Below are 24,523 nucleotides of genomic sequence, written 5' to 3'. Positions count from 1 at the left end.
TCTCACACCCACCCAGGATACGTGCTGAACTGCAAGAGATGCTGAGAGCCCTACTGGGATCAAGACAGCCAACAGGGGTACCTCGGGACTGACTGCTGACCAGAACACTGGTAGCAGTCAGGGACAGCTGGCCTGGCACCACCCTGGCCCAAGAGGCAGTGGTTTGGAAACTTGGCCAGGATCAAGGGCAAGAACAGAAGCAGAAAATAGGCAGAAGAGAAACCCAGGGCATGAGAGCAGGGTGAGCAGCACCCACCAAGCCTGTGGCTGCTCCTGGGGGCATTGGGAGTCTAGGCAGATGGCCTGCTGCCATACCCATTCTAATGTGACCAGGGTGGGGCCAGGGGCAGGGGATGTGCCTCTATTTCCTGGGACAGTAAGTAGAATCATTCCAGTGTACCCTTCCTTGGCCCAGGCCACCCACATGGACACGTTCGCCAGCATGGGTTGGTTTTAGTGGCAGAGTATCTCGGCCTAACTCTCAGAGACCGCATGAGCGTGATTCATTCTACAGTCTGAAGACCATATTCAGTGGACACGGTTCTACGATAAACACTTCCTAGGTCTTTCGCTCCTAGGTTGTGGCAGAACTGGGAAAGCCTCCCTACCAGCAAGGTAGAGGCTTTCTCCACTGCGTCTGCCCAAGGAGGGTCTCGTGATAGAGCGAAAAAGCTGCACCTTCACTGCTGAGCTTCCTGGGGCTCTCAGCTATCCCAGGCTTCGACTCTCCCCACTTGACTTAGCTCTGTCCCCGCCGAGCTACAGCAGCCTGTTGAGCAGAGCACAGCCAGGGCTTCAGGGGGGTTGGGTAGTCCTTTGGGGCACACGGACAGGGGCCACATCTAGGAATGTGAGGGAGGCACCAGGAGCTCAGACTGGGTATGGGAGTGGGCTACAGGGACAAAGCCTGTAGGGTGCAGGGGAAACTTTTACATGCGGTAGGACTTCTGCTGAATGAAGAAAGCTCAAGCCCAGGGTCCGACTCTGAGCTCATGTGGCCTGATGCTGTGTGAGGGAGGGGCTCAAGTGTGAACGTGCCCCTGTGCACAAGGAAGCATGGCAGGGGCCAGGGAGGAGGACCTGGTGTCTGTATGTGAGGGACAGTGGGTGAGCAACGGAACCAGTGACAAGGCCTGACAAGTGTCTTCTCCAAAGCACTTTAATGCACGCACAAACCCAGAGTCCCCACATACTGCCTGGGCAATAGAGGCCAGCCTGCCTGTGGGTTCCATGGCTTCCGTGGCTGAACCCGCACACATTCCCATCAATACGTGAGGGGTGCCAGGATGAAGAGGCGGTCTTCTTCCTTGCGGATCCAGCGCATCAGCTTATGGATGGCACTGACAGCTGATGCCTTGGTCCCCAGGGGGCTGTAGCACATGTAGAGCTCAAAGGCACCTGTCACCTAAAGGAGGGGGCACAGGGTGATCATCCAGGTTACACACCCCTGATGGTCCCTGCCCAGGACCCTAATGAGGCCAAGTCCCAGGGCCGCCTTACCCAGGCTAGGAGGTTCTCGTTGGGGCCTGTGTAGTAGATGGTCTTGAGTGGGCGAGAGGCATTGTGGGCACGGCTGTGCAGGTACTGGTAGAGGCCCAGTAGCCGCTCCTGCTCCTCTTCACTGCTATACGGGGCCTCGATCTCCGGGCTGGAGATGGGGGATTGGGTTTGCAAAGGCATGACTTCCATTGCCTTCTCTGGAGATCTAGAAACACCTATTCCTAGCCAGGGCGACTCCACAATGTGTCTTACCCTCCAAATGCTCCCTGGGATAGAGCACTGTCTCCCCACCACAGAAGACTTTTCAGGACAGGGCTGGGCCCACCCAGACCAGAGGCCTGTTCCCCTCCCTCAAGTTCATGGCATTTTTGGTGATCCTCTCTTAGAAAGACCAATCTGAGCTTAGGTGTTCAAGACAGAATGACGGGTCTGAAGCGGAGGGGTGAGCTGGGAATCCTCAGGACCCAAAAGGAGTGAAGAGAGAAGAGAAGCTACCACATTGGGCCCCAGCCCCCCTGTTGGAGGAGGGGAGGAGTTTTGCATCCTAGGCAAGACCAAAGTGACCCCTAAGGCAAAGTTGCTCCAGGGCAAGGAACGTGGTAGACTTCTGTTCCAGCTTCCTTCCCTGGGTGTATTGGGCATGTCCAAGCCGTCTGGGTAATGAAGTAGAGAGGTGTATGCCCATGGAGAATAGGGTGATAAGGAGTCTGGGTCCTGTACAGATAAAACAGACCCAGTACGTATGTCCGTTCCCAGAGGGGTCATCAGCTTCAGCACTGCATCAGGGCTCAGGCCCAAACAGCCCCCCTACCTAATCCCTTTTCCCTCGAGTAGTGTCCCTCAGGCCTTCCCTCACCTGGTGAAGAGTCCTGAGCTCTTTGACTTATAGAGGAAATGGCGCAGGTCCGGGATGCCCACTTGGGTAACACTGTAGTAGGGCATGCGCAGTGCCTCCCGCAGTGCCACGTGGACTCCCCGTTTCCGCAGGCGCTCCTGAAAGCGGCGGCGACAGTCGGAGACAGCAAAGAAGTCCTCACGGTCGGTGGAGATGAGCAGCAGGCAGAGATCAGTGTCAGGCTCCAGGTAAGAGATGTGCGCGTGGAAGAAGCCGGCTGCGTTGAATTTAGGCAGGCACACGGGCGTCCAGGCCTCGCCTTCGCGGAAGGACGAGGAGGAACTTATGAGGTTGAAGAGCAGGTGCAGGTCGATGGGGTGCAGGAATTGGTCCTTGCGGCGCACGAGTGCCACGAGCTGGTTGCGTGCCAGCAGAATGGAGAAGACCAGGCTGCGCACGCGCGCTTGCTGCAGGCTGGCACTCACGGTGTCGCGCACGGCCGCCGCCAGGGGCAGGCAGCGCGCTGCCCCCATCAGGAAGCTGGGGTCCCGCGCCATGAGCTGCAGGAGGTTGTCAGTGATGCGCTCTGAGCCCGAGAGCAAGCGCCTTAGGTCGTAGTTCTGCTTCTGCTGGAAGATGTGGCTCAGCTGCGCGCCTGTGAGAAGGCTCAGGATCTGGTAGTAGATATAGAGGAGCTCCTGCGCTAGTTCCTGCGCGGACTGCCGAGTGCGGGCTACCGCCACCAGCACCAGTGGGCTCCGGCGTACAAATACTACCTTGTAGCCATCTGAGGGCGGGGTGGGGGTGGGATGTCAGCTTAGCCCCGCCCTGGAAGCCCTCCCAGGTTGGCCTTACCCAACTGTCTCGGAGCCCCTCCTCCCAGCAGCTTGTCACCTTCCACATCCTCCCAACCCTCCCTCACAGTTCTGCGCACAGTAGGGGATTCAGGATGATGAGAAAACCAGTAGCTCACGGCCCCCTTCCCCTGAGGGATCCGGGCCTGGCCCTGCAACTTGCTTCTCAGACTGGCACCAACTGAAAGGCGGGAAGCACTTTAGCAAAACACACATCCTTGTGCTAAATGGCAAGAGCTGGGTGGGGCGCAGGACCTGGAATTTTTTGGTCACCTCCCAGGCTTTTGATCCTGTCCATGGGCAAAGCTTTGGCCCTGACAACAGCCCTATGAGGTAGTCAATGTTGTTATTCCCGGTTGAGATGAGGACCTAAAGTCCAGTGACCGGAGGGACCGCCCTTGGTCACACAACACATGCCATCCCTCTGGACCCCCGGGAGTCCAAACCTGACTATGAATTAACCCTGCCTGGCCAGCGGAGCGCTTCCAGCCCTCCTCTAGGTGGCTCACCTGCGTGGATGGAACGAATGGCGTTCTTGTCGGCCTCCAGGAAGGACACCAGGGCCACCATGACACCCATGGTGCTGGAAAGTGCCTCCTCTGACCCATAGCGGGAGTACACGGGCTTCCCCGCCTCGCTGAGCACGAAGACATGCTTCTGGTGCAGTCGCCAGGACTCCGCAGCCTCCTCCTCGTCCCCCTCGCCGTCCCCCTCCCCGGTGGACTCCGTGGACGGTCTCCCGGATGCCCCTGGGGGCTCCGCCCAGTCCTCAGAGCTTCCTGGCAGCATCTCCTCCTGGAGATCTCGAGCCACACCCGTCAGCTGGGTGCTCAGCTCACTGAAGTCCTGGCTGATCTGGCGCATGTCTGTAGGCAGTGGTGGTGGACGCCCAGCACCCTCCTTGGGACTCTCCCCGGGAACCTCCCCATCTTCTGATTCAGTCAGGTCCTCATAGGAACGCGCATGGACGAACATGGCACCCTCCTGCCCGGCACCTGCCGGCCAAAAGCACTGGTGTCGGGAGCGGTAGCTACCGGCAGACCAGCTCACCAAGGTGCCTCATCAACACTTCAGCTGGACTGCCTTTCCTGATGAGGCGAATCGCTCTTCCCTTGTCTATCCCAGTCACACTGGCCTTGGTCCATCTGCTCTTTGGACACCTTCAACACCCCCCACCTACCTCAGGGCTTCTGCACCTGCTGTTCCCTCTGCCTGGAAGGCACTCCCAACTCCTTGCGTAGCTTACTCTTTGTCAGCTCTCAGCAAAGACATTAGCTGCCTCCTCACCTGACCTCCAACCCCGGGCATTCTATCATATCTCTCTCCTGAATTTCTCCTGTGACACTTGTCAGTTACTGTCCTTCTCCCTAACTATGAGGGGGTTCCCCCACAACAGCAGGAACCTGGCTGTTCACTGCCACATGCCCAGCACCTCACCTGTGCGCAGTGAGTCACTCCAGGGAGATGGCCCCTGACTGCTCAGGCCATAGCTAACCCACTCCACTGTAACGGCCCCACTAGCCTGTGACTCCCCCAGGGACCATGTCATTCTTCCTCTACTGATTGTTTTTTTACAGAATAGTTCAACAGATATATTTTGGGTCTCTATTATGAGTTCAGCACTGTACCAGGCATTGGGGATACAACTGCTCTGTGCTCAAAGAGCTCACAATCTGTGGAGAGAGATGGGCAATACATACATAAAAAAATAAAACTACAAAAATAACAAGTGTTCTGTACAGAGCGTGGTCAGAGCGGGCCTAACTCACAAGGTGGTGGTGGCATTTATGCTGAGAGCTGCAGGGGAAGGGGGCAGGCAGGTACACTGTCGACTCAGAGAATAGGAGGCTGGCAGCCAGACAGCTCAGGGCCAGTGGCCCAACGTGACGTGTAGAGGAAGGCTGGAAGCAGATTGAGCTTGGTTCCCCGCAGTACCCCAAGCATCCAACAAATACCCAGCGAGTAGCTGCACACATACATGAATGAGTGGGAGGGAAAGACTGGATGGGAATCCTGACCGCCCTGGGGCTGCTCAGGCTGTCAGCTGTGCACACCCTGCCCATACCTGGCTCCATCCCCTGAGCCAGTCCTGGGGTGGGGCTCTCTGCTCTCTCCACACTCTGCCCGTCGGAAGGAGCCAGCGAGCCATCGCTGCTTGTCTTCCTCTGCATGTCAGCAGCCATCCCGTGGGCTCTCCTGTGGGGCAGACAAGGAACACTAGCATAATTAACAGTGGTTAAGTATAGGAAAGTGTCCCTCACCAGGACCCAGCTAACTCAAACCTCTGGGTAATGGGTTCTGGTATTCCCCTCTAAAAGAAAAAATGAAGTTATGTTCTTTTTCTCATCATAAAAGGAAGAGTTCATGGTATCTACTCACTGAAGAAAACTTGGAAAGTACAAAGAAGTATAAAGTAAAAAATGTCATTTTTCCATCATGCAGGATCTTTCACTGTTCATATTTTAGTATATTCTCTTCTAGTCTTCTAAAAATATATACATAGCCCTGAATGGTTGGCTCAGTGGTAGAACATTGACCTGGTGTGTGGAAGTCATGGGTTTGATTCCCGGTCAGGGCACACAGGAGAAGCGACCATCTGCTTCTCCACCTCTCCCGCTTCTCTCTTTCTTCCCCTCCTGGAGCCATGGCTTGGAGAGTTTGAGCAAGTTGGCCCCAGGCGCTGAGGATGGCTCCATGGCCTTACCTCAGGCGCTAAAATAGCTCGGTTGCTGAACAATGAAGCAGCGGCCCCAGATGGGCAGAGCATCGCCTGGTAGGGGGCTTGCGGGGTAGATCCCGGTCAGTTGGGGTGCATGTGGGAGTCTGTCTCTGCTTCTGCCTCTCCACCTCTCACGTAATAAATAAATAAATAAATAAATAAATATATATGTATATGTAAATATTTTCTTACAAACTGATAACAGCAGCTAACATGTATTTAATGCCAAGCTAACATGCTAAGAAGTTGATGTGAACTAAGTTATCTACTCCTCATCACTGCTCCCTAGGCAGGTGCTCCTACTGGGCTCGCTTTAGAGATGAAGGAACTAGGCTGGGAGAGTGTAAGCACCTGGCCCAATGTTACCACAGGAAGGAGGCTCTGGAGCTGGGAACTGAAACAATTTTTTTTTTTTTTTGGAACAATTCACTGTCCTGATACTTTTCACTGCACATCCTACCAGGAACATTCCTCCATTCAAAGTGGAGTTGAGTAATTGCAATTTTTGGCTATATAGGCACTTGCAAAGAAAGAAGTACAGCAGAGGAAACAGTCTTGTCTTCAGCCTGGAGCCTGGCTTTTCTCAGAGTACACTTTGGCACCTTTCGAATTTGGCACCAGAACTTACCTTACTGATTACAAACAACTATCAACAATTTCTATTTCCAGCCCCAATCTTTCTTGTGACTTTTAGAGGCACACACATGTACTTGGATGTCTTACAGGATCTCAAAGTCTTATGTCCAAAACTGAGTTCCTGGTCATCCCCTTAAGAAGTTGTTCTTAAGCCTGACTAGCGGTGGCACAGTGGATAGAGCGTTGACTTGGGATGCTAAGGTCCCAGGTTTGAAACCCCAAGGTTGCTGGCTTTAGCCTGGGCTCATCGGGCTTGAGCACAAATTCACCAACTTGAGCGGTTCCTGGCGTGAGTGTGGGATCACAGACATGACCCCATGGTCGCTGGCTTGAGACCAAAGGTCACTGGCTTGAAGCCCAAGGTTGCTGGCTTGAGCAAGGGATCACTGGCTCGACTTGACCCCCTCGCCCCATTAAGGCTCAGATGAGAAGCAATCAATGAAAAATTAAAGTGATGCAACTATGAGTTGATGCTTCTCATCTCTTTCCCTTCCTCTCTCTCTCTCTAAAAAAAAAAAAAAAAAAAAAAAAAGGTTGTTCTGCCCAGAGTTTTCTCTATCTCAGTAAAAGACAATTTCACCTTTTCAGTTGTTCAGTAAAAAATCCTGGCATCATCCCTTCTGCCTCTCTTTCCCCATGCCTCATCTACTACCACCAGCAAATCCTGCCGGCTCTGTTCCAGAACACAGGCGCACCTAGCCAAATGTCTCTCTCCTTAACATTTCCCACAGAATGCCTCTTGGTTTTTAAATTAAAAAAAAAAATTAAGATATTATTTATTGGTTTTAGAGAGAGAAGAGAGAAAGAATGGCAGGGGGAGGAGCAGGAAGCATCAACTCATAGTTGCTTCTCATATGTGCCTTCACCGGGAAAGCCTGAGGTTTCGAACCGGTGACCTCAGCATTCCAGGTCAATGCTTTATGCACTGTGCCACCGCAGGTCAGGCAGCCTCTTGCTTTTTAATACCAACTCTGGTAGCCAGCCTACATTAGGGCTCCAGTGGGCCTCAGCTGCTGGTATTCATGCCTTTGTATACTCCCCTCCCACCCTGAGCTGGGCTGTCACCAGTGGGATCATGGAAAAGTGACACCTGACTCTGAGGTTAGGTCATAAAAGACATTGTGGCTTCTATCTTGCTTTCTTAGATCACTCTCTCTGGGTCGTACCATCAGCCATGTTGTGAGGACACAAGCAGCCCTACAGAAACTCATGGCAACAAACTGAGACCTGCCCATGGCCAGTAGCAATGTGCCAGTCATGTGAGTGAACAAGCCTGCAAGCAGATCATCTCGCCCTAGTCATGCCTTCGGATGACTGCAACCTCATGAGACTCTGAGCCCAAACTGTGTAGCTAAGCTGCTCCCAAATTCTTGACAGGCAGGAATTGTAGTAGAGGATACATATTTATTGTTTTAAACTGCGGAGCTTTGGGATCATTTGTTACACAGCAATAGCTGACTAATAAAACAAACAGGTATTGATTCAGCTTCTGTTTATACAGAAAAATGTATATTTACAGCATCAAAATTTGATCTGCATTTTAAACAAAATGTGTGCATTTAAAACCTTAAATTACACTCCAGACAGAACTGATGGAAGACCCGTGAGTGCCAACAAAAGGGGCTCACTTGCACCATGTCTGCGGCAGGTACCACAAGAGGCCGAGGCAGAGCAACAAACGTTGCCTGATGACCAGGAGGAAACATTTTAAGCATTTTATATCCTAACAATATAATTTATTGGGCCTATATCAGGTATATATTTCCCCTGTATTTTACTGTCATTTTAGAAAATTGAGGCTCTGGGGTTGATGAGAAAAGCATTATACTTTTTTTCCCCTTTAAAATCATGGGAAGCAGGCACTAAGTTAGTGATTCCGGACAGAATGTTCAACTTTTGTGGAATGGATTACTGATGCTCAGTGGGAAATGTCCACATCAATTACCTGACTACTTCTTATCACCTCTACCACCACCACCACAATGGTTGAAGCCACTGGTATCTCCCTAGGTCGGAGATTGCTACAACCATCTTCTAGCCAGTCTCCTCACTTCTGCCCCTGCAGTCTGTCCTTCTCACAGGCACTCAAAGTGATCCTCTTGAAACAGAAGTCAGGTCATGTAATTCCTTTGCTCCAAACTCTGTAAGCGTCCCACCTCAATCAGTGAAAAAGCCAATTTCCTGACGGTGCTGCACAGACACCACGCTATCCATCCTCCAGACCATTACTTCTTTTTTTTCTTTTGTATTTTTCCGAAGTGAGAAGCTGGGGGAGGCAGAGAGACAGACTCCCACATGCGCCCGACCAGGATCCACCCGGCATGACCACAAGGGGGCGATGCTCTGCCCATCTGGGGTGTTGCTCCGTTGTGGCCAGAGCCATTCTAGTGCCTGAGGTGGAGGCCATGGAGCCATCCTCAGCTCCCGGGCCAACTTTGCTCTAATGGAGCCTTGGCTGCGGGAGGGGAAGAGAGAGACAGAGAGAAAGGAGAGGGGGAAGGGTGGAGAAGCAGATGGGCACTTCTCTTGTGTGCCCTGGCCGGGAATCAAACCCGGGACTCCTGCATACGAGGCCGATGCTCTACCGCTGAGCCAACCGGCCAGAGCTAGACCATTACTTCTTTACCCTTCATCTCCTGCCCTTTCCCCCCCACTCATTTTGCATAAACCCAGCCACACCAACTTCCTTAAGTATAATGTAAATGTGAACCCTGAGCATTCCTTTGCTTGAGAACTTTTCCCTTGCTGAACTTTCTGCCTGGACCACATCTCCCCGCTTTTTCCCTTCCCCCAGACCTCACCTGTTCCACGGCTTGGGCTAGATATCTACATGATTCTCACTTCCTTCAGGTTGCTGCTCAAGTGTTACCTTCCCAGAGCGGCCTTTCTATAACATTCCTCATTCTTACCCCCTTGGCCTGCTTTATTTTTCTACATTGAAGGTCATCCTGTAAACTGACACAAATTTCAAAATGTCAGCTCCACATTCAGGAGGAGTCTAATTTATGTTTTCCAGAGAAGTAACTTTGGAAGAGAGAAGGTAAAAGAACACCCAGTTACAATGTAGTCTCTGGAGACCCCTGCTCTGGAGAAGACTTGTCCTTGTAGTCAAGTGTTCAGGAGCAATGGCTCTGGAGAGGGACATGTATTAACTCGGCTTGGTTTTATATATCTCAGTTTTCTCATCTATAAAACAGGGACAATGACAGCACAGATTCATTGGGTTACGGAGAATGAAATGAGATCATCTATGTAATCTGGTTACCCTGGTGCAGAGTAGGCACTGTACATTCAGTTGCCACCACTCATGCATCATGATTATTCTTACTTAGCATTCAGACCATATGTAGCTGTACTTACACACGGATCCATCCAGTGGTCTCTGCCATGTAAATTAGTTTTTTTTGAGAGTCTGTTCACCCTGAGCCAGGCCCAGAGTGAACTGGCCTGGGAAAATGTGCTTCTGACCTTGTGAAGCCATGTGGGCTCTGGTCTGGTGACCCACCTGTGATATGTGGCCAAAGAGCTGTCTATGAGACTAGTGCTAGGAGTTTCTCCAGGCTAACTGGTTACTCATGGGCCCCGGAGTTGCAAAAACAGGTCGTTAGTTCTCTGCTGTTCCTGTAAGCCTCTCCCAACTTGAACTCCTTGGTCTGCCACATATTCCTCCTGCTCTGTGACCTTGCACATCTGGCTCAAAGACCCAAACAAGTTCTATAGCAGCTTACCATGTCCAGAGGGCCTAATACCCACTGAACCCTTGTGTGCTTCAGGTGACTGAGCCAAGCCAGGCTGAGTGGTACCCATGTAGACTGGGGGCAGGATCAGCTGGCCCCGGCTAGTGGATGTTCACTTCACCACAGTTCCCCTGCCACCTGAGATTATATGCCACCTCAGCATCTCCAAGGCCAAGCTGGGGATCCAGCCAGAAGCCCTGATGAAGCAAATGGTTCTCCAGACACTTACACTGGAAACCAGGCAGGGTGGTAAGTGATTCACAACAATGCCCCCCCCCCCCCCCCCGCAGCCCCCACTGGAGCCATAACCTGTGTAGCTGAATCTCCTGGGAGGCTGAGCGTGAAGCATTTAAGCAAGAGAGGTCTCTTGCAACAAGTCCGAAATGCTCCCTTGGGGCTCCTCCTAGGCAGCTTCTCTAGAAGGCTCCAGGGCTTGCTACTTTGCCTAATGTCACCAAGCAGGTTGGCACAATCAGCTATTCTAGTGTGCCTCCCTCCCTCAGGTGCCGCCCGAAGTGGGGAGGTCCTTGCAAGGGCCCCTCCCTACCGGCTCCCTCTTCCTGCTTAGATAGTCTCCTTCCAGCTTTGACCTTTTGAGGAGTGGCCTCCTAGGAAATTGGTGCCGGCATCCAATGGGTGGGTGACAGACAGGGCTCAGGTGAGATTGTGCAGTAGGTGCTTCAGCCGGATGCCTACTCCGTGCTGAAAGCGTGGCCTAGTACTAATCGCTGCTGGTAGCCACTCCCCTCTCGGACAAAGGCTGTTCACCCTGCCCTAGCAAACTCGAGCCCAGAAAGGGAGGCTCACCCAGTACGAGGGGCAGCCCAGTTATCTGAGCCAGAACACCCTTGTGAGCAAAGTCTCAAGCCCCAAGACGCTTTCAGGAGACACACCGCTCAGCCCACAGTCATCTCCGCGATCTCTGAGGGCTCTGCTGGCAGAATGTGTGCGTTGGGGGGCGGGTCCTACCTGGCCACTGCCCCCTACATGTCTTCGCCCTCCCAGCCAAAGGATGGGTTCCAGGCGTCGCCTTTTGTATTCCTCAGCTGGGGGCCAACCGGCTAAGGGAACCCAGAGAGCGCCAGTCCTCCTACCGCAAATTGCAGCATAGACTGCAGAACCCTCACCCCTAACCCCCACCGACTTCAAGCCCCTCCCTCCAAGATGACAGCTCTCCAGTCTCGGCGCCCCCAGGCCACGTGGGTTGGCAGTCGGACTCACCTGTTTCTCCGAGGGACCCAGGACGCATAGAGATTGCCGGTCACTGCCCTCTGCCGGGCCCCCGGGAGGGCACTGGTGTCCGGCTGGGCCCAGACTGAAGGTGCAGGTTCGCGGGGCCACGACACCCTGTGGACACAGACATGGCCACGGCGCGGACCACCACCCCCTCCCACCGCCCCTCGCCCGGCCGCCGGCCCAGGAAGACCGCCCTCGCCCGCCTCTCCCGGCAGAGGCCCGGCTTCAGCCGCTTGGCCTGACCCCGCCCTTCCCCAGACTGCATTATGGGAAATGTAGTCCGCAGTTCTCGGCACCGGAGGCGGCCGGGGTGAGGGAGAGGGGAGGGGCGTCGGTTCTTGGCAGAACCCCGGGCGGAATGTCATCTGGACAGGGGCTGTCTCACCCTGCACCGCCTTTTCCTGCTTCCTGGCCTGGCCCACGGCCTCCTCCGAGCCCCCATCCCGAGTGGACCAGAAACCCGGATCCCCGGCCCCTCCACCCTGGCCAAGTAGAGGTTTACGATTCAAGGGAGAGAAAGAGACGTTGGTATTGTTTCCTTCACTGATGGTTGAAGAACAGTGCAAGTTTGGGGAGCTTTATAAATGTCATTAGTGGGCCCGGCCACACTGGCTGTAAAGGATGTAGGCTAAAAAACATCCTTTAGCTACTTTTTTAAAAATTGACAATATCTTTATTCAAAATGTTTCCTTTATTTATTTATTTACAGAGACAGAGAGAGAGAGAGTCAGAGAGAGGGATAGACAGGGACAGACAGGAACGGAGAGATGAGAAGTATCAATCATTAGTTTTTTTTGTGTGTTTTTTTTTTATAAATAAATTTTTATTTAAATGGGGTGACATCAATAAATCAGGGTACATATATTCAAAGAAAACATTTCCAGGTTATTTTGTCATTTAGTTCTGTTGCATACCCATCACCCAAAGAGAGATCGTCCTCCGTCACCCTCTATCCAGTTTTCTTTGTACCCCTCCCCCTCCCACCCTCAAGCCAGCGACCTTGGGTCCAAGCTGGTGAGCTTTTGCTCTAACCAGATGAGCCCGTGCTCAATCTGGCGACCTCAGAGTTTCGAACCTGGGTCCTCGGCATCCCAGTCCGACGCTCTAGCCACTGCGCCACTGCCTGGTCAGGCTGATGCTTCATCTTAATGAAGGTAGAAAATATTCCTCAGTTTTCTATAGGTTCATTCAAAGGTGACGTCCCTCCTATCTTAATTTTTGCTTCGGAGATTACTGTTCCTCTTTGCAGGTCATAGAAGCCATAGAAGGGAGTTTGGGGGCAGGTCACAGTTTGTAGTCATAGTCCAGGCCTTTAACTTCTTTAGTGAAAAGTGTGTAACAGGTCCTGTCTGTTGTTTCTAGCCACGTTTTAGTAGAATAGTATGAAGCTCTAGAACAGTAATTCTCAAATCTGGCTGCACAGAGAACGACCTAGGGAACTACAAAGAAACACTAATGCCTGGACACTGCCTAGAGAATTTGATTTAATTGGATTGGAGTGGGACTCAAGCAGCAGTATCTTTTCTTCTTCTAATTTTTTTTTAATATTTATGTACTTATTGTTACTTTTTTTAGAGAGAGACAGGACCATCAAGCTGTTTCTGCATGTGTCCTGATGGGATCAAACTGGCAACCTCTGTGCTTCAGGACGACACTCCAACCGAGCTATCTGGCTAGGACATTTTATTTTTTATTTATTGATGGATTTTTAGAAAGACAGAGAGGGGCAGGGAAAGGGAAGCATTCATTTGTTGTTCCACTCAGTAGTGCATTCCTTGGTTGCTTCCCATGTGTACCCTGACGAGGGATCGAACCCGCAGCAACCTTGTCGTTTTCAGGACGATGCTCTAACTGAGCAAACTGGCCAGAGCCAGCAGTATCTTTTTAAAAGCTTCTCAGGTGATTTGCCAGGGCAAGGAACCACTGCTACAGAATTTGCAGTTTCCTAAATGCAAAGCAATAATAACAGGAAAACATAAAGCTTTCCCAAACAATTTTATTTTGGGAGAACAGCTGAAAGATGTAAAATTAGGAATTAACAACAATACTGCTCATGTTTTCTCTGAAGCGATTAAATCACTCTATCGCCTCATGGTTAATTCACTCCATGGTTCTGGGATGAAGAAAAAGTTTGAAATCACTTGTTTGATTTTCCTTGCTGTTCCATGCACCTCCATGCAGCGTGCTGTCCCCGTCTCAGCCCTACACTGAAATTGAGGGCGACCTCTGCCCCTGGGTTTTTCTCGAGGTCTCAGATGGCTGTGCTGCCCTGCACAGTGCTGCTGCACACTCTGGACTTTGCCACAAACAACACTACATGCTATCCTGTACCTTCCAGGCTGGGGGCTCCTCAAAACTTTAGCTTTCTGTTTTGTAGGCCTGCCCATGATTTTCATGGATCCAGCATGTCATCTTCACAAACCTCTTGTTCTTCCCCATATTTTTATGTTTTAATTGATCTTTGAGAGGAAGAGAGAGAGAAACAGCAATTTCTTGTTCCACTTTTTTTTAAATTTATTCATTTTAGAGAGGAGAAGGAGAGACAGAGAGAGAGAAGTGGGGGAGGAGCTGGAAGCATCAACTCCCATATGTGCCTTGACCAGGCAAACCCAGGGTTTCGAACTGGCAAGCCCAGGGTTTCCAGGTCGATGCTTTATCCACTGCGCCACCACAGGTCAGGCTGTTCCACTTTTTTAATGCATTCATTGGTTGATTCTTGTATGTGCCCTGAGCAGGGACTGAACCCTCAACCTTGGTGTATCAGGACGATGCTCTAACCAACTGAGCTACCTGGCCAGGGCCTGCAGATTTTTTTTCTCTCATAACTTTAACAGACAGATGCTTCCTCTGAAAACCCTCAATAATCACCTTAATGAAAAGGGGAAAGTAGTCAGGAGCTTGAGCCTTGGAGTAGTACTGACCTAAGTTGGCATCCCCCACCCTCTATTTTTCTGCTGTGATCAAATTACTTAGTCTTTATGGGCTTTGGTTTCCTTAACTATAAAGGGTGTACCATATGGTTATTGTGAAGATTAGACGAGATAATGAAATGCTACAACAATCCCAGGCATATAGTGTGATCAAGGGTAGCAATTACTATTACTCAAGGACATTGGGCATAGGTAAGAATAAGTAGTTCCTTAATGTGGTTTACCTTTTTAGAGGATAAAGTACTATCTGATAAGGGAGCACTGCATCAAAAATAGCCCAGTTTGGGAAGCAAAGTCAAAACACCCACAGTTCTTTGTACTTGTTATTCCTCTTCCCTAGAAACTCTTAGCACTGATGTGCCCCCAGGGACTCAGGGCTGGAACTCTGATCTAGCTATACATAAACTCCCTTGTTCCCTTGGCCTTCTCACCCAAGTCCAATGCTTTAGACACCAGCACCAGAGACATGCTAATACCTCTCAGATCTGCATCTCTAATGCCAACCTTTACTTTGAACTCTAGAATTATGTATCCAAGTGCCAACTCCAAGTCTCACTTGTCTACTAGACTTGGAAAACTTAATCTACCCCAAACTGAGCTCCTTCTCTTTCTACCAAAACTGCTCTTCCCACATTCTTCCCTCTCTTCCCTTATCCTAGTCTGTCTCCTGTATCCACTGACACTACACAAGTACCATCCTTCTGTAGTTGTATTACTGCAAGTCTCCTATGTGGATGCCCTTCTTCTGCCCTTCCCACCTTCAGCCTATTCTCCCCACTGCAGACAGAGGGATCCTATGAACATGGAAGGCAAGTCATATTCTATTTAGAGTCCTCCAACAGCTTTCCGTCTCCCTCACTAGAGAAACTAAACTCATTTCAGCAGAATTTGTATATGTTAATTTGTCTGTCTCCAATAACCGCCCCCACCTCCATCTCCACTGGGGCAAAAATTTTATCAGCTTTATTGAGAGAGAGAGAGAGAGATGAGAAGCATCAACATGCAGTTGCTGCACTGTATTTGTTCATTGATTGTGTCTCAGACATGCCTTGACTGGAGGGCTCAAGCCAGCGACCCTGCATTTAAGCTGGTGAGCCTGCGCACAACCGGGTGACCTAAATCTGGGACATCAGCATCCCAGGTCGATACTCATCCACTGCGCCACCAGGGGTCAGGCCAAGTCACTCTTAGCCAGATTTATTGAGTGAGAGCTAGCAAGACCCTGTGGAAGCGGGGTGGATTTTCCTTCAGAGGTAAGCTATGAACCTTTAACATACCAAATATTTGTTTTATATATAAATAAATTATATATATGTTTTATATATATATATATATATATATATATATATATATATATATATATATATATATATATATAATATATTCAATATGTATATATATATTTTTTGTACTTTTCCGAAGCTGGAAACGGGGAGGGACAGTCAGACAGACTCCCGCATGCGCCAGACCGGGATCCACCCGGCACGCCCACCAGGGGGCGATGCTCTGCCCACCAGGGGGCGTCGCTCTGCTGCGACCAGAGCCACTCTAGCGCCTGTGGCAGAGGCCAAGGAGCCATCCCCAGCGCCCGGGCTATCTTTGCTCCAATGGAGCCTCGGCTGCGGGAGGGGAAGAGAGAGACAGAGAGGAAGGAGAGGGGGAGGGGTGGAGAAGCAGATGAGCGCTTCTCCTGTGTGCCCTGGCGGGGAATCGAACCTGGGACTTCTGCACGCCAGGCTGACGCTCTACCACTGAGCCAACCGGCCAGGGCCTGTTTTATATTTTTGAGCTAGGGATACCTATCCTGACAACCTATCAGAAGGAAATGGGGCTGTGACTACCGCTTCTCTAATTCAAGTACTTCTCTCACACCTTTTCTCGGTCTTGGGCAAAAGGGCTGACCTGGACTGGGAGGCCAACAGCCCCTTCCCTGGAACCAAATAAAGCTCCCTTCCATTTCCTTCACAATAACGGACAACTAGGCAGCCTCGAGCTAGGCAGGCCAGGGTCGTATCCGCGCTGCTGGCGGGTGGCAAACCTGCAGACCAGTCGCCAAAACACTACACACGCGTTGCTCAACTCAGAGTGAGCAGGAAGACAACTGGCCGTAGGCGAGAAACCAAACCACAAACCCCAGCAGATCCGGTAGGGGCGGGAAAGCGAGCCCTCCCATTGGACGCCGGCGAGAAGCGTGCCCTCATGCCCCGCCCCCGTGGGCAACGCCCCCCCCTTCCAACCACGCGCAGGGCACGGCGGGAGCGGAGTCAGCGCAACCTGCCGCTATACTCCATATCCCGGCGGCCCGAGCGCTAAAGGCGGCGGCGCCGCGCCTTTGTGGAGGCAGAGAGCCGGCGCGGAGGAAGTTCCGGTCTCCGCGACGCTGGGTCGGTGGCCGCGGCTGAGGATCAGGAGGAGCGGGCCGCGGAGGCCGCGCTGCCTCGGTAAGGGTCCGGGGATTGAGGGAGGGCGTTCTGGAGCCTGCGGGAAAGAAGCCGGCCTGCCAGGCTACCCGGGACGTCGAGGGCCCGCGCGGCCTGGAAGCTGCGGCTCTGGTGTCGCGGGGCGGCCGCGACTTCGCTCAGGAAGAAGAGAGCCAAGTGCTGGTGTGGTGAGGGAGGCGCCGCCCACGGGAGGAACGCCCCGGAACGGTCGCGGGTCAGGGGCGGGCCCCGGCAGGGCGGTAGAATTACCGGTCCCGCCTCGGGTCTGCCGGCCGCCGGCTGCGGAGTCGAGGGCTGGCGCGTGGTTGCGGTTCGGTGCTCCTGATCTGTGGAGCCGCAGGCGGGCCCTATGTTTCTACCTTTTTCCTGCTTTTGCAGGAATCTGATTCAGTTCTGAGGCATCGCTCGAGAAGGAGCCCCTCTGTGCCTAGCACGTAGCTCTCACATCTGGGTAGACACGAGTGGGCTCATCGGGACTACAGGGCGCGAGAGCTCAGGTCCCGGCTTCCTGGGCCGTGGAACGTGGAGGCGGGGGAGTGGTCTGGTGGGTTCTGCGCCCGTTGGGCGAATGTGGGAGGCGCGGGGTCTTTCCTTGTCTTCACTCTTGAGATTCTTTTCGGCGTTGCAAATTAGTTTTTCTTTTAACTTGAGAATTGATGTTTTGCTATTGTGTTCAACTCTGGGAGTGCGTTTTTATTTTTATTTTTTAATTTATTTATTGGTTTTAGAGAGAGAAAAAGGGAGAGAGAAAGAAACACAGATATGTTCCTGCGAGTGCCCTGACTGGGGATCTAACCTGCAACCTTCGCATATGGGGATTATGCTCTAACCACCAACTGAGCTTCCCGGTCAGGGCTGGCAGTGCATTTTTAAATAGAAAGGGCCTTGTTTTGTAGGGTGCATTAACTGTGAGGGTAACTGTATTTTTTGCATATTCCAGGTTTGCTTGTGAAGGTCAGAGTTACTGGATCTAAGTGAAGGAATTCAGTAGACTCTGAAGCGCCTGGTCACCTGGTTCATTTTCTGAACTCTGGATTGTGCCCTAGGTTTGTTAGTTTTCAACTTCCTGTTGAGTAATGCCACCAGTGTGAATGGTTTAATAATGTCAACATCAGCAAACTTGTGAGGATTGTAGGGAGCGGTGTAAAGAACAGGTGAGTGATGTAGTAGGACTGGCATTGTATACAGTAACTAATGGTGTGTTACCTTTTTGGTGAAACACAAAAGTTGAATCAGAACCTTATGAATTAACACTTGACTAGGTACCTAACTTATAGGATAGGTACTAGGTCTCTTCCTGAACATCTATAGCACCCTCTTTACAGAATTCTGTTACTAGACTTGGGTTTTTGTTGCCTTTAGTATCCTAAGTTCTTAGAGCCTTTCAGAGAAGAACTGTCAAGGGGGAAAGATTACTAAATGAACTCTACTGATTTATTGCAAATACTTGGGGGCAAGATTATACTCTTCTGCCAGTGTTTATTGTGTGTGCTGGTGTTAATAATTTAGTTCAGAGTTCTATTAAGATTTAAACTATTGAAAGTTTGGAAATTTTAAAGATCATAAATCATTTCTTCGATACACTACTCTAACTATACACCCAGTACTATACTTAGACTTAATTTTCCTACTGGTCTCCCACCATACATTGTTCATCTCATTCGCTTAGTTAATGGGCATCTATTGAGTGCCTTTAAAAACCTTCCTGTCATACTGTGACTCAGTATAGCAGACTCAATAACTGTAGGAGCTGTAGAATTTGATAGGGTTTGAATCCCTGACGACTCCACTAACTCTGTGACATTGGGTGAATTATTTAACTTCAGTTTCCTCATGTGAAATGAGGTTAAGAAATGTAGCCACCTATTCTTGACCTGTGGTGGTGCAGTGGTTAGAGCATTGATCTGGAATGCTGAGGTCCCAGCTTTGAAACCCTGGGCTTGCTTGGTCAAGGCACATAGGACAAGCAATGAACAACTAAAGTGAAGCAACTATTAGTTAATACTTCTCGCTCCCTGTTCCTCTTTCTCCTCTCTCTGTAAAATCAATAAACAAAATCTAAAAAAAAAAAAAAAATGTAGCCACCTCAGAGGTTGTTTTGAGGTTAATATAATATATGTGAGCCTTATGTATAAAAAATGTTCACTAAATATTAGATACTACTGTTAACTTTTTTAAAAAATTGATTTGAGAGCAGGAGAGAGAGAAAAGTCTATTTGTTGTTCCATTGGTTGATTTATACATTCACTGGTTGATTCTTTTTTTTTCCCCCCCGAAGTTGGAAACGGGGAGGCAGTCAGACAGACTCCCGCATGCGCCCGACTGGGATCCACCCGGCACGCTCACCAGGGGGCGACGCTCTGCCCATCTTGGGGCATCGCTCTGCCGCAATCATAGCCATTCCAGCTCCTGAGGCAGAGGCCACAGAGCCGTCCTCAGCACCCCCTGGGCCAACTTTGCTCCAATGGAGCCTTGGCTGCGGGAGAGGAAGAGAGAGACAGAGAGGAAGGAGAGGGGGAGGTGTGGAGAAGCAGATAAGCGCTTCTCCTGTGTGCTCTGGCTGGGAATCGAACCCGGGACTCCCGCACGCCAGGCCAACGCTCTACCGCTGAGCAAACCGGCCAGGGCCACTGGTTGATTCTTGTATGTGCCCTGACCAGGGATGGGACTGGCAGCATTGGCTTGTGGATATGCTCTAACCAACTGCTGAACTACCTGGCCAGGGCCTATTGTTACCTTTTTTTAAAAAACAGCTTTGTTGAGATTTAATTCATACCATACAATTCACCCATTTAATGTGTATAAGTCATGTTTTTCTATATTACTAATTTTGTTTTAAAAAATAGTGATAAATATATTTTGTTACATATATTGTAATAAAATTTGCCATTTAAATCATTTTCAAGTATAGCATTCCTTGTGTTAATTAATTACACACACAGTATGGTACAATCATCACCACTATTTCTAAAACTTTGCTTCACTCCAGACAGAAACTAACCATTAAAGCAAATAATTCCCATTGCCTGCTCCAGCACCTGGTAACGTCTGTTCTGTGTCTGTGAATCTGCCTGTTCTAGGAACCCCATGTAAGTGGAGTCATTTCAATATTGTCCTTTTTTCTGACTTAGTTCACTTAACATAATGTTTTTAGGGGTTCATTCATGTCATAGCATGTATCCAAACTTTATTACTTTTTTAAATTCTTTTTTACAGTATTTTAAATTTTTTTTAAAACTTTTTTTTTAAAGACTTTATTAATTTTTCAGAGAGGAGAGAGAGAGAGAGGGAAAGAGGAACAGAGAGCGAGAAAGAAAGGGGAGGAGCAGGAAGCATCAACTCCCATATGTGCCTTGACCAGGCAAGCCCAGGGTTTCGAACCGGCAACCTCAATGTTCCAGGTTGACGCTTTATCCACTGTGCCACCACAGGTCAGGCCAGTATTTTTAAATTTTAATTTATTATGTTTACATAGATACTAGTGTACAGTATTTTTTTATTGATTGTTTCCCCCCCCCAGAGAGACAGAGACAGAGATAGAGGGAGAGAGAGAGAGAGAGAGAGAGAGAGAGAGGGTGGGAAGGAGGGAGGGAGGGAGGGAGAGAGAAAGAGAGAGAGAGAGAAGCATTCCTTTGTTGTTGCACTTAATAGTGCATTCAGTGGCTGCTTCCTATATGTGCCCTGACTGGGGATTGAACCTGTAACCTTAGTACAGTATTTCAGGATGACACTAACCAACTGAGCCAATTGAGCTATACCTGTCCAGGGCTAGAAGTTTTTTTGGGTTTTTTTATAAGTGAGAGGAGGGGAAATAAAGACACAGATTCCTGTATGCACCCTGACTAGGGTCCACCCAGCAACCCACATCTGGGGCTGATGCTCAAACCAGTTGAGCCCCTGACTGTGAGAGGGGAATAGAGCAGATGGTTGCTTTTCATGTGTGCCCTGACTGGGGATCAAACCCACGATGTCTGCACGCCAGGCTGACGCTCTATCCACTGACCTAACTGGCCAAGGCCTAGGAATTTTTTTATATGTTCTGGATTTTAAATCCTTATCAGATATATGACTTGCAAATACTTTCTCTCATCCTGTGGGTTGCCTTTTTACGCTGTTAATAGTGTTCTCTGATACAGGAGAGGTTTTAATTTTGATGAAGTTCAATTTGTCTCTTCTCTCTTGTTGCCTGTGTCTTTGGGTCATTCAAGAGATCATTGCCAAATCCAATGCATGAAGCTTCCCCTTATGTTTTCTTCTAAGAGTTTTTTCTCTTACTTTAGGTCTTTGGTCCATTTTGAGATCATTTTTGTATATGCTGTTAGGTAAGGCTCGCACTTCATTCTTTTGCACGTCGATATCCAGTTTTCTTAGGACCATTTGTTGAAAAGACGATCTTTTCCCCATTTAATGGTTTTGGCACCCTATTGAAAATCACTTGACCATATATGTGAGGGTTTATTTCTGAGTTCTCAGTTCATTGTTCTGTATGTCTGTCCTTTCACCAATACCATACTTGATTATATGGCTTTCTAATAGATTTTGAAATGGGGAAGTGTGAGTCCTCCAACTATGTTCTTTTTCAAGATTGTTTTGGCTAGCCTGACCAGGCGATGGAGCAGTGGATAGAGCATTGGACTGGGATGCGGAGGACCCAGGTTCGAGACCCCAAGGTCACCAGCTTGAGCGCAGGCTCATCTAAAAATCCCACCAGCTTGGACCCAAGGACACTGGCTCCAGCAAGGGGTTACTCGGTTTGCTGTTGCCCCTGGTCAAGGCACATATGAGAAAGCAATCAATGAACTAAGGTGTCGCAATGAAAAACTAATGATTGATGCTTCTCATCTCTCTCCGTTCCTGTCTGTCTGTCCCTATTTATCCCTCTCTCTAACTCTCTCTCTGTCTCTGTTAAAAAAAAAAAAAAGATTGTTTTGGCTTTTGAGTCCTTTAAAATTCCATATGAATTTTTTTTTTTTTAAAGGGAAGGGTTTGTTTTTTTTTTTAATTTTATTTTTTTTACAGAGACACAGAGATAATAAATAAAGCCCGTTGCTTTATTATTATTATTTTTGGTTAAAAAAATTTTTTTAAGAGCTCTAATCTTTTTTATTTTTATTTTATTTATTTATTTTTTACAGAGAGAGTGAGTCAGAGAGAGGGATAGACAGGGACAGACAGACAGGAATGGAGAGAGATGAGAAGTATCAATCATTAGTTTTTTATTGCGACACTTTAGTTGTTCATTGATTGCTTTCTCATATGTGCCTTGATTGCGGGTCTTCAGCAGACCAAGTAACCCCTTGCTGGACCCAGCGACCTTGGGTTCAAGCTGGTGGGCTTTTGCTCAAACCAGATGAGCCCGCGCTTAAGCTGGTGACCTCAGGGTCTTGAACCTGGGTCTTCCGCATCCCAGTCTGACGCTGTATCCACTGCGCCACCGCCTGGTCAGGCTGGTTTAAAATTTTTAAACACTTTTTAGAGGTGTAATTTACAGATCATAAAACTCATCCATTGCAAGTGTTTAGTTTGATTCAGTCATCACCACTCTTCAGATTCAGAAATGTATCCAATGTCTCAAGACATTACTTAGTTCTGTTTTTTATTCATTCATTTTAGAGGGGGGAGAGAGAGAGAGCAGGGTCGAGGAGCAAGAATCATCAGCTCCTATATGTTCCTTGACCAGGCAAGCCCCAGGCTTCTAACTGACAACCTCAGCGTTCCAGATCAACGCTTTATCCACTGCTCCACCACAGGCCAGGCCCACATTTCCCACATTAACTGCAAGTCTAGTATCTACTAATCTCTCTTTTTTTTCCCCTTGTGAGAGAAAAACTGATAAGCAAGGAGAGAGATGAGAATCATCAACTTGTAGTTGTGTCTCTTCAGTGTTTGTTGATTGCTTTCTCAATATGTGCCTTGACCAGAGAGCTCAAGCGGAGCCAGTGACCCCTTGCTCAAGCCAGTGACCTTGGGCTCAAGCCAGCAACCTTTGAGCTCAGACCAGTGACCATGGGATTATATCAGAGATCCTGCACTGAAGCTGGCGACCCTTTGCTTAAGCTGAATGAGCCTGCTCTCAAGCCGGCAATCTCAGGGTTTTAAAGCTGTGTCATCAGTATCCCAGGTCAAACACGTCAAACACTCTATCCACTCCGCCACCATAGGTCAGGCAAATCTGCTCCTTGTAGTTTTATGTGTTCTGGAAATTTCATATGATTGGAATTATACAATTGATAGTTTATTGCATCTGTCTTTGTTACTTGTAACTTTTTTTTTTTTTTCCCCTGAAGTTGGAAACGGGGAGGCAGTCAGACCCCCGCATGCGCCCGACCGGGATCCACCTGGCACGCCCACCAGGGGGTGACGCTCTGCCCATCTGGGGTGTCGCTCCTCCGCAACCAGAGCCGCTCTAGCGCCTGAGGCAGAGGCCACGAAGCCATCCTCAGTGCCCGGGCCAACCTTGTTCCAATGGAGCCTTGGCTGCGGGAGGGGAAGAGAGAGACAGAGGAAGGAGAGGGGAAGGGATGGAGAAGCAGATGGGCGCCTATCCCGTGCGCCCTGGCTGGGAATTGAACCCGGGACTCCCACACGCCAGGCCGATGCTCCACCACTGAGCCAACCGGCCAGGGCCAACTTTTTTTTTTTTTTTTTTCTGAAGCTGGAAACGGGGAGAGACAGTCAGACAGACTCCCGCATGCGCCTGACCGGGATCCACCCGGCACGCCCACCTGGGGCCACACTCTGCCCACCAGGGGCGATGCTCTGCCCTTCCGGGGCGTCGCTCTGCCATGACCAGAGCCACTCTAGCGCCTGGGGCAGAGGCCAAGGAGCCATCCCCAGCGCCCGGGCCATCTTTGCTCCAATGGAGCCTTGGCTGAGGGAGGGGAAGAGAGAGACAGAGAGGAAGGAGAGGGGGAGGGGTGGAGAAACAGATGGGCGCTTCTCCTGTGTGCCCTGGCCAGGAATCGAACCCGGCACGCCAGGCCGACGCTCTACCGCTGAGCCAACCGGCCAGGGCCAACTTTTTTTTTTTTTTTTAATGTTTGTTTCATTCAATTCTTTTTTTTTTTTTTTTTTTTGTGGCAGAGACAGAGAGAGAGAGAGGGATAGATAGGGACAGACAGACAGGAAGGGAGAGAGATGAGAAACATCAATTCTTTGTTGCAGTTCCTTAGCTGTTCATTGATCTCTCATATGTGCTTTGACCGGGGGGGGGGGGGGCGGGGCTGCTACAACAGACCAAGTGACTCCCCACTCGAGCTAGCGACCTTGGGCTCAAGCTGATGAGCCTTGCTCAAACCAGATGAGCCCGCACTCAAGCCAGCAACCTTGGGGTCTTAAAACTGGGTCCTCCAAAAAATATATATATATATATAAATAAAAATTCAATATAAAAATTTATTTAAAAAAATAAAAAAATAAAAATTCAATATAAAAATTTATTTAAAAAAATAAAAATAAAAATTCAATATAAAAATTTATTTAAAAAAAATAAAAAAAACTGGGTCCTCCACATCCCAGTCCAACACCCTATCCACTGCACCACTGCCTGGTCAGGCAACATTTTTTTTTTTAAGTTTCATTTATGTTGCATTTCTTTTTGTGAGTATACTACATTTTGTTTATCTTTTAAGGGAC

At 49.5% G+C, this 24,523-nt stretch overlaps 2 protein-coding genes and 1 non-coding gene across 10 annotated transcripts in view; 1 reads left to right on the top strand and 2 right to left on the bottom strand.

Moving 5' to 3' along the window:
• Nucleotides 1–1,145: 1,145 nt before the first annotated feature.
• MON1A (MON1 homolog A, secretory trafficking associated) lies at nucleotides 1,146–11,780 on the bottom strand. Its single transcript, XM_066351105.1, has 6 exons — nucleotides 11,503–11,780; nucleotides 5,255–5,385; nucleotides 3,699–4,184; nucleotides 2,357–3,122; nucleotides 1,501–1,648; nucleotides 1,146–1,405 (listed from the first exon to the last, which is right to left on the bottom strand). The coding sequence occupies exons 2-6, from the start codon at nucleotides 5,370–5,372 to the stop codon at nucleotides 1,265–1,267; spliced, it is 1,659 nt and encodes a 552-aa protein (XP_066207202.1). The 5' UTR covers nucleotides 5,373–5,385; nucleotides 11,503–11,780; the 3' UTR covers nucleotides 1,146–1,264.
• Nucleotides 9,076–9,151, bottom strand: TRNAT-CGU (transfer RNA threonine (anticodon CGU)). The gene has a single exon. It is a non-coding gene; the product is annotated as a tRNA-Thr (tRNA).
• Nucleotides 11,781–16,705: 4,925 nt separating the features above from the next.
• Nucleotides 16,706–24,523, top strand: part of RBM6 (RNA binding motif protein 6) — a 101,947-nt gene continuing 94,129 nt past the window's right edge. For 2 of the 8 annotated variants that reach the window (XM_066350767.1, XM_066350762.1), the window contains exons 1-3: nucleotides 16,706–16,888; nucleotides 17,829–18,042; nucleotides 19,878–19,977. The gene's annotated coding sequence lies outside the window, so the exon portion shown is untranslated. Of the gene's footprint in view, nucleotides 16,889–17,175; nucleotides 17,433–17,828; nucleotides 18,043–19,877; nucleotides 19,978–24,523 lie in introns of those variants that run through there. The other 6 variants (XM_066350760.1, XM_066350766.1, XM_066350764.1 and 3 more) reach the window with 5 other exon arrangements.

Source organism: Saccopteryx leptura, chromosome 10, assembly GCF_036850995.1.
Source record: "Saccopteryx leptura isolate mSacLep1 chromosome 10, mSacLep1_pri_phased_curated, whole genome shotgun sequence".
Taxonomy (NCBI): Eukaryota; Metazoa; Chordata; class Mammalia; order Chiroptera; family Emballonuridae; genus Saccopteryx; species Saccopteryx leptura.
Note: the sequence above shows the minus strand (reverse complement) of the source record. Positions and strands in the feature narration are given on the sequence as shown.

Excerpts from the sequence above, each read along its gene's own strand:
- MON1A (XM_066351105.1), bottom strand. The coding sequence starts at position 5,372 with ATGGCTGCTGACATGCAGAGGAAGACAAGCAGCGATGGCTCGCTGGCT. Across the intron at positions 3,123-3,698 it reads CATTCGTTCCATCCACGCAG|ATGGCTACAAGGTAGTATTT; the intron begins GTGAGCCACCTA and ends CCCCGCCCTCAG. Across the intron at positions 1,406-1,500 it reads ACGAGAACCTCCTAGCCTGG|GTGACAGGTGCCTTTGAGCT; the intron begins GTAAGGCGGCCC and ends CCCCTCCTTTAG.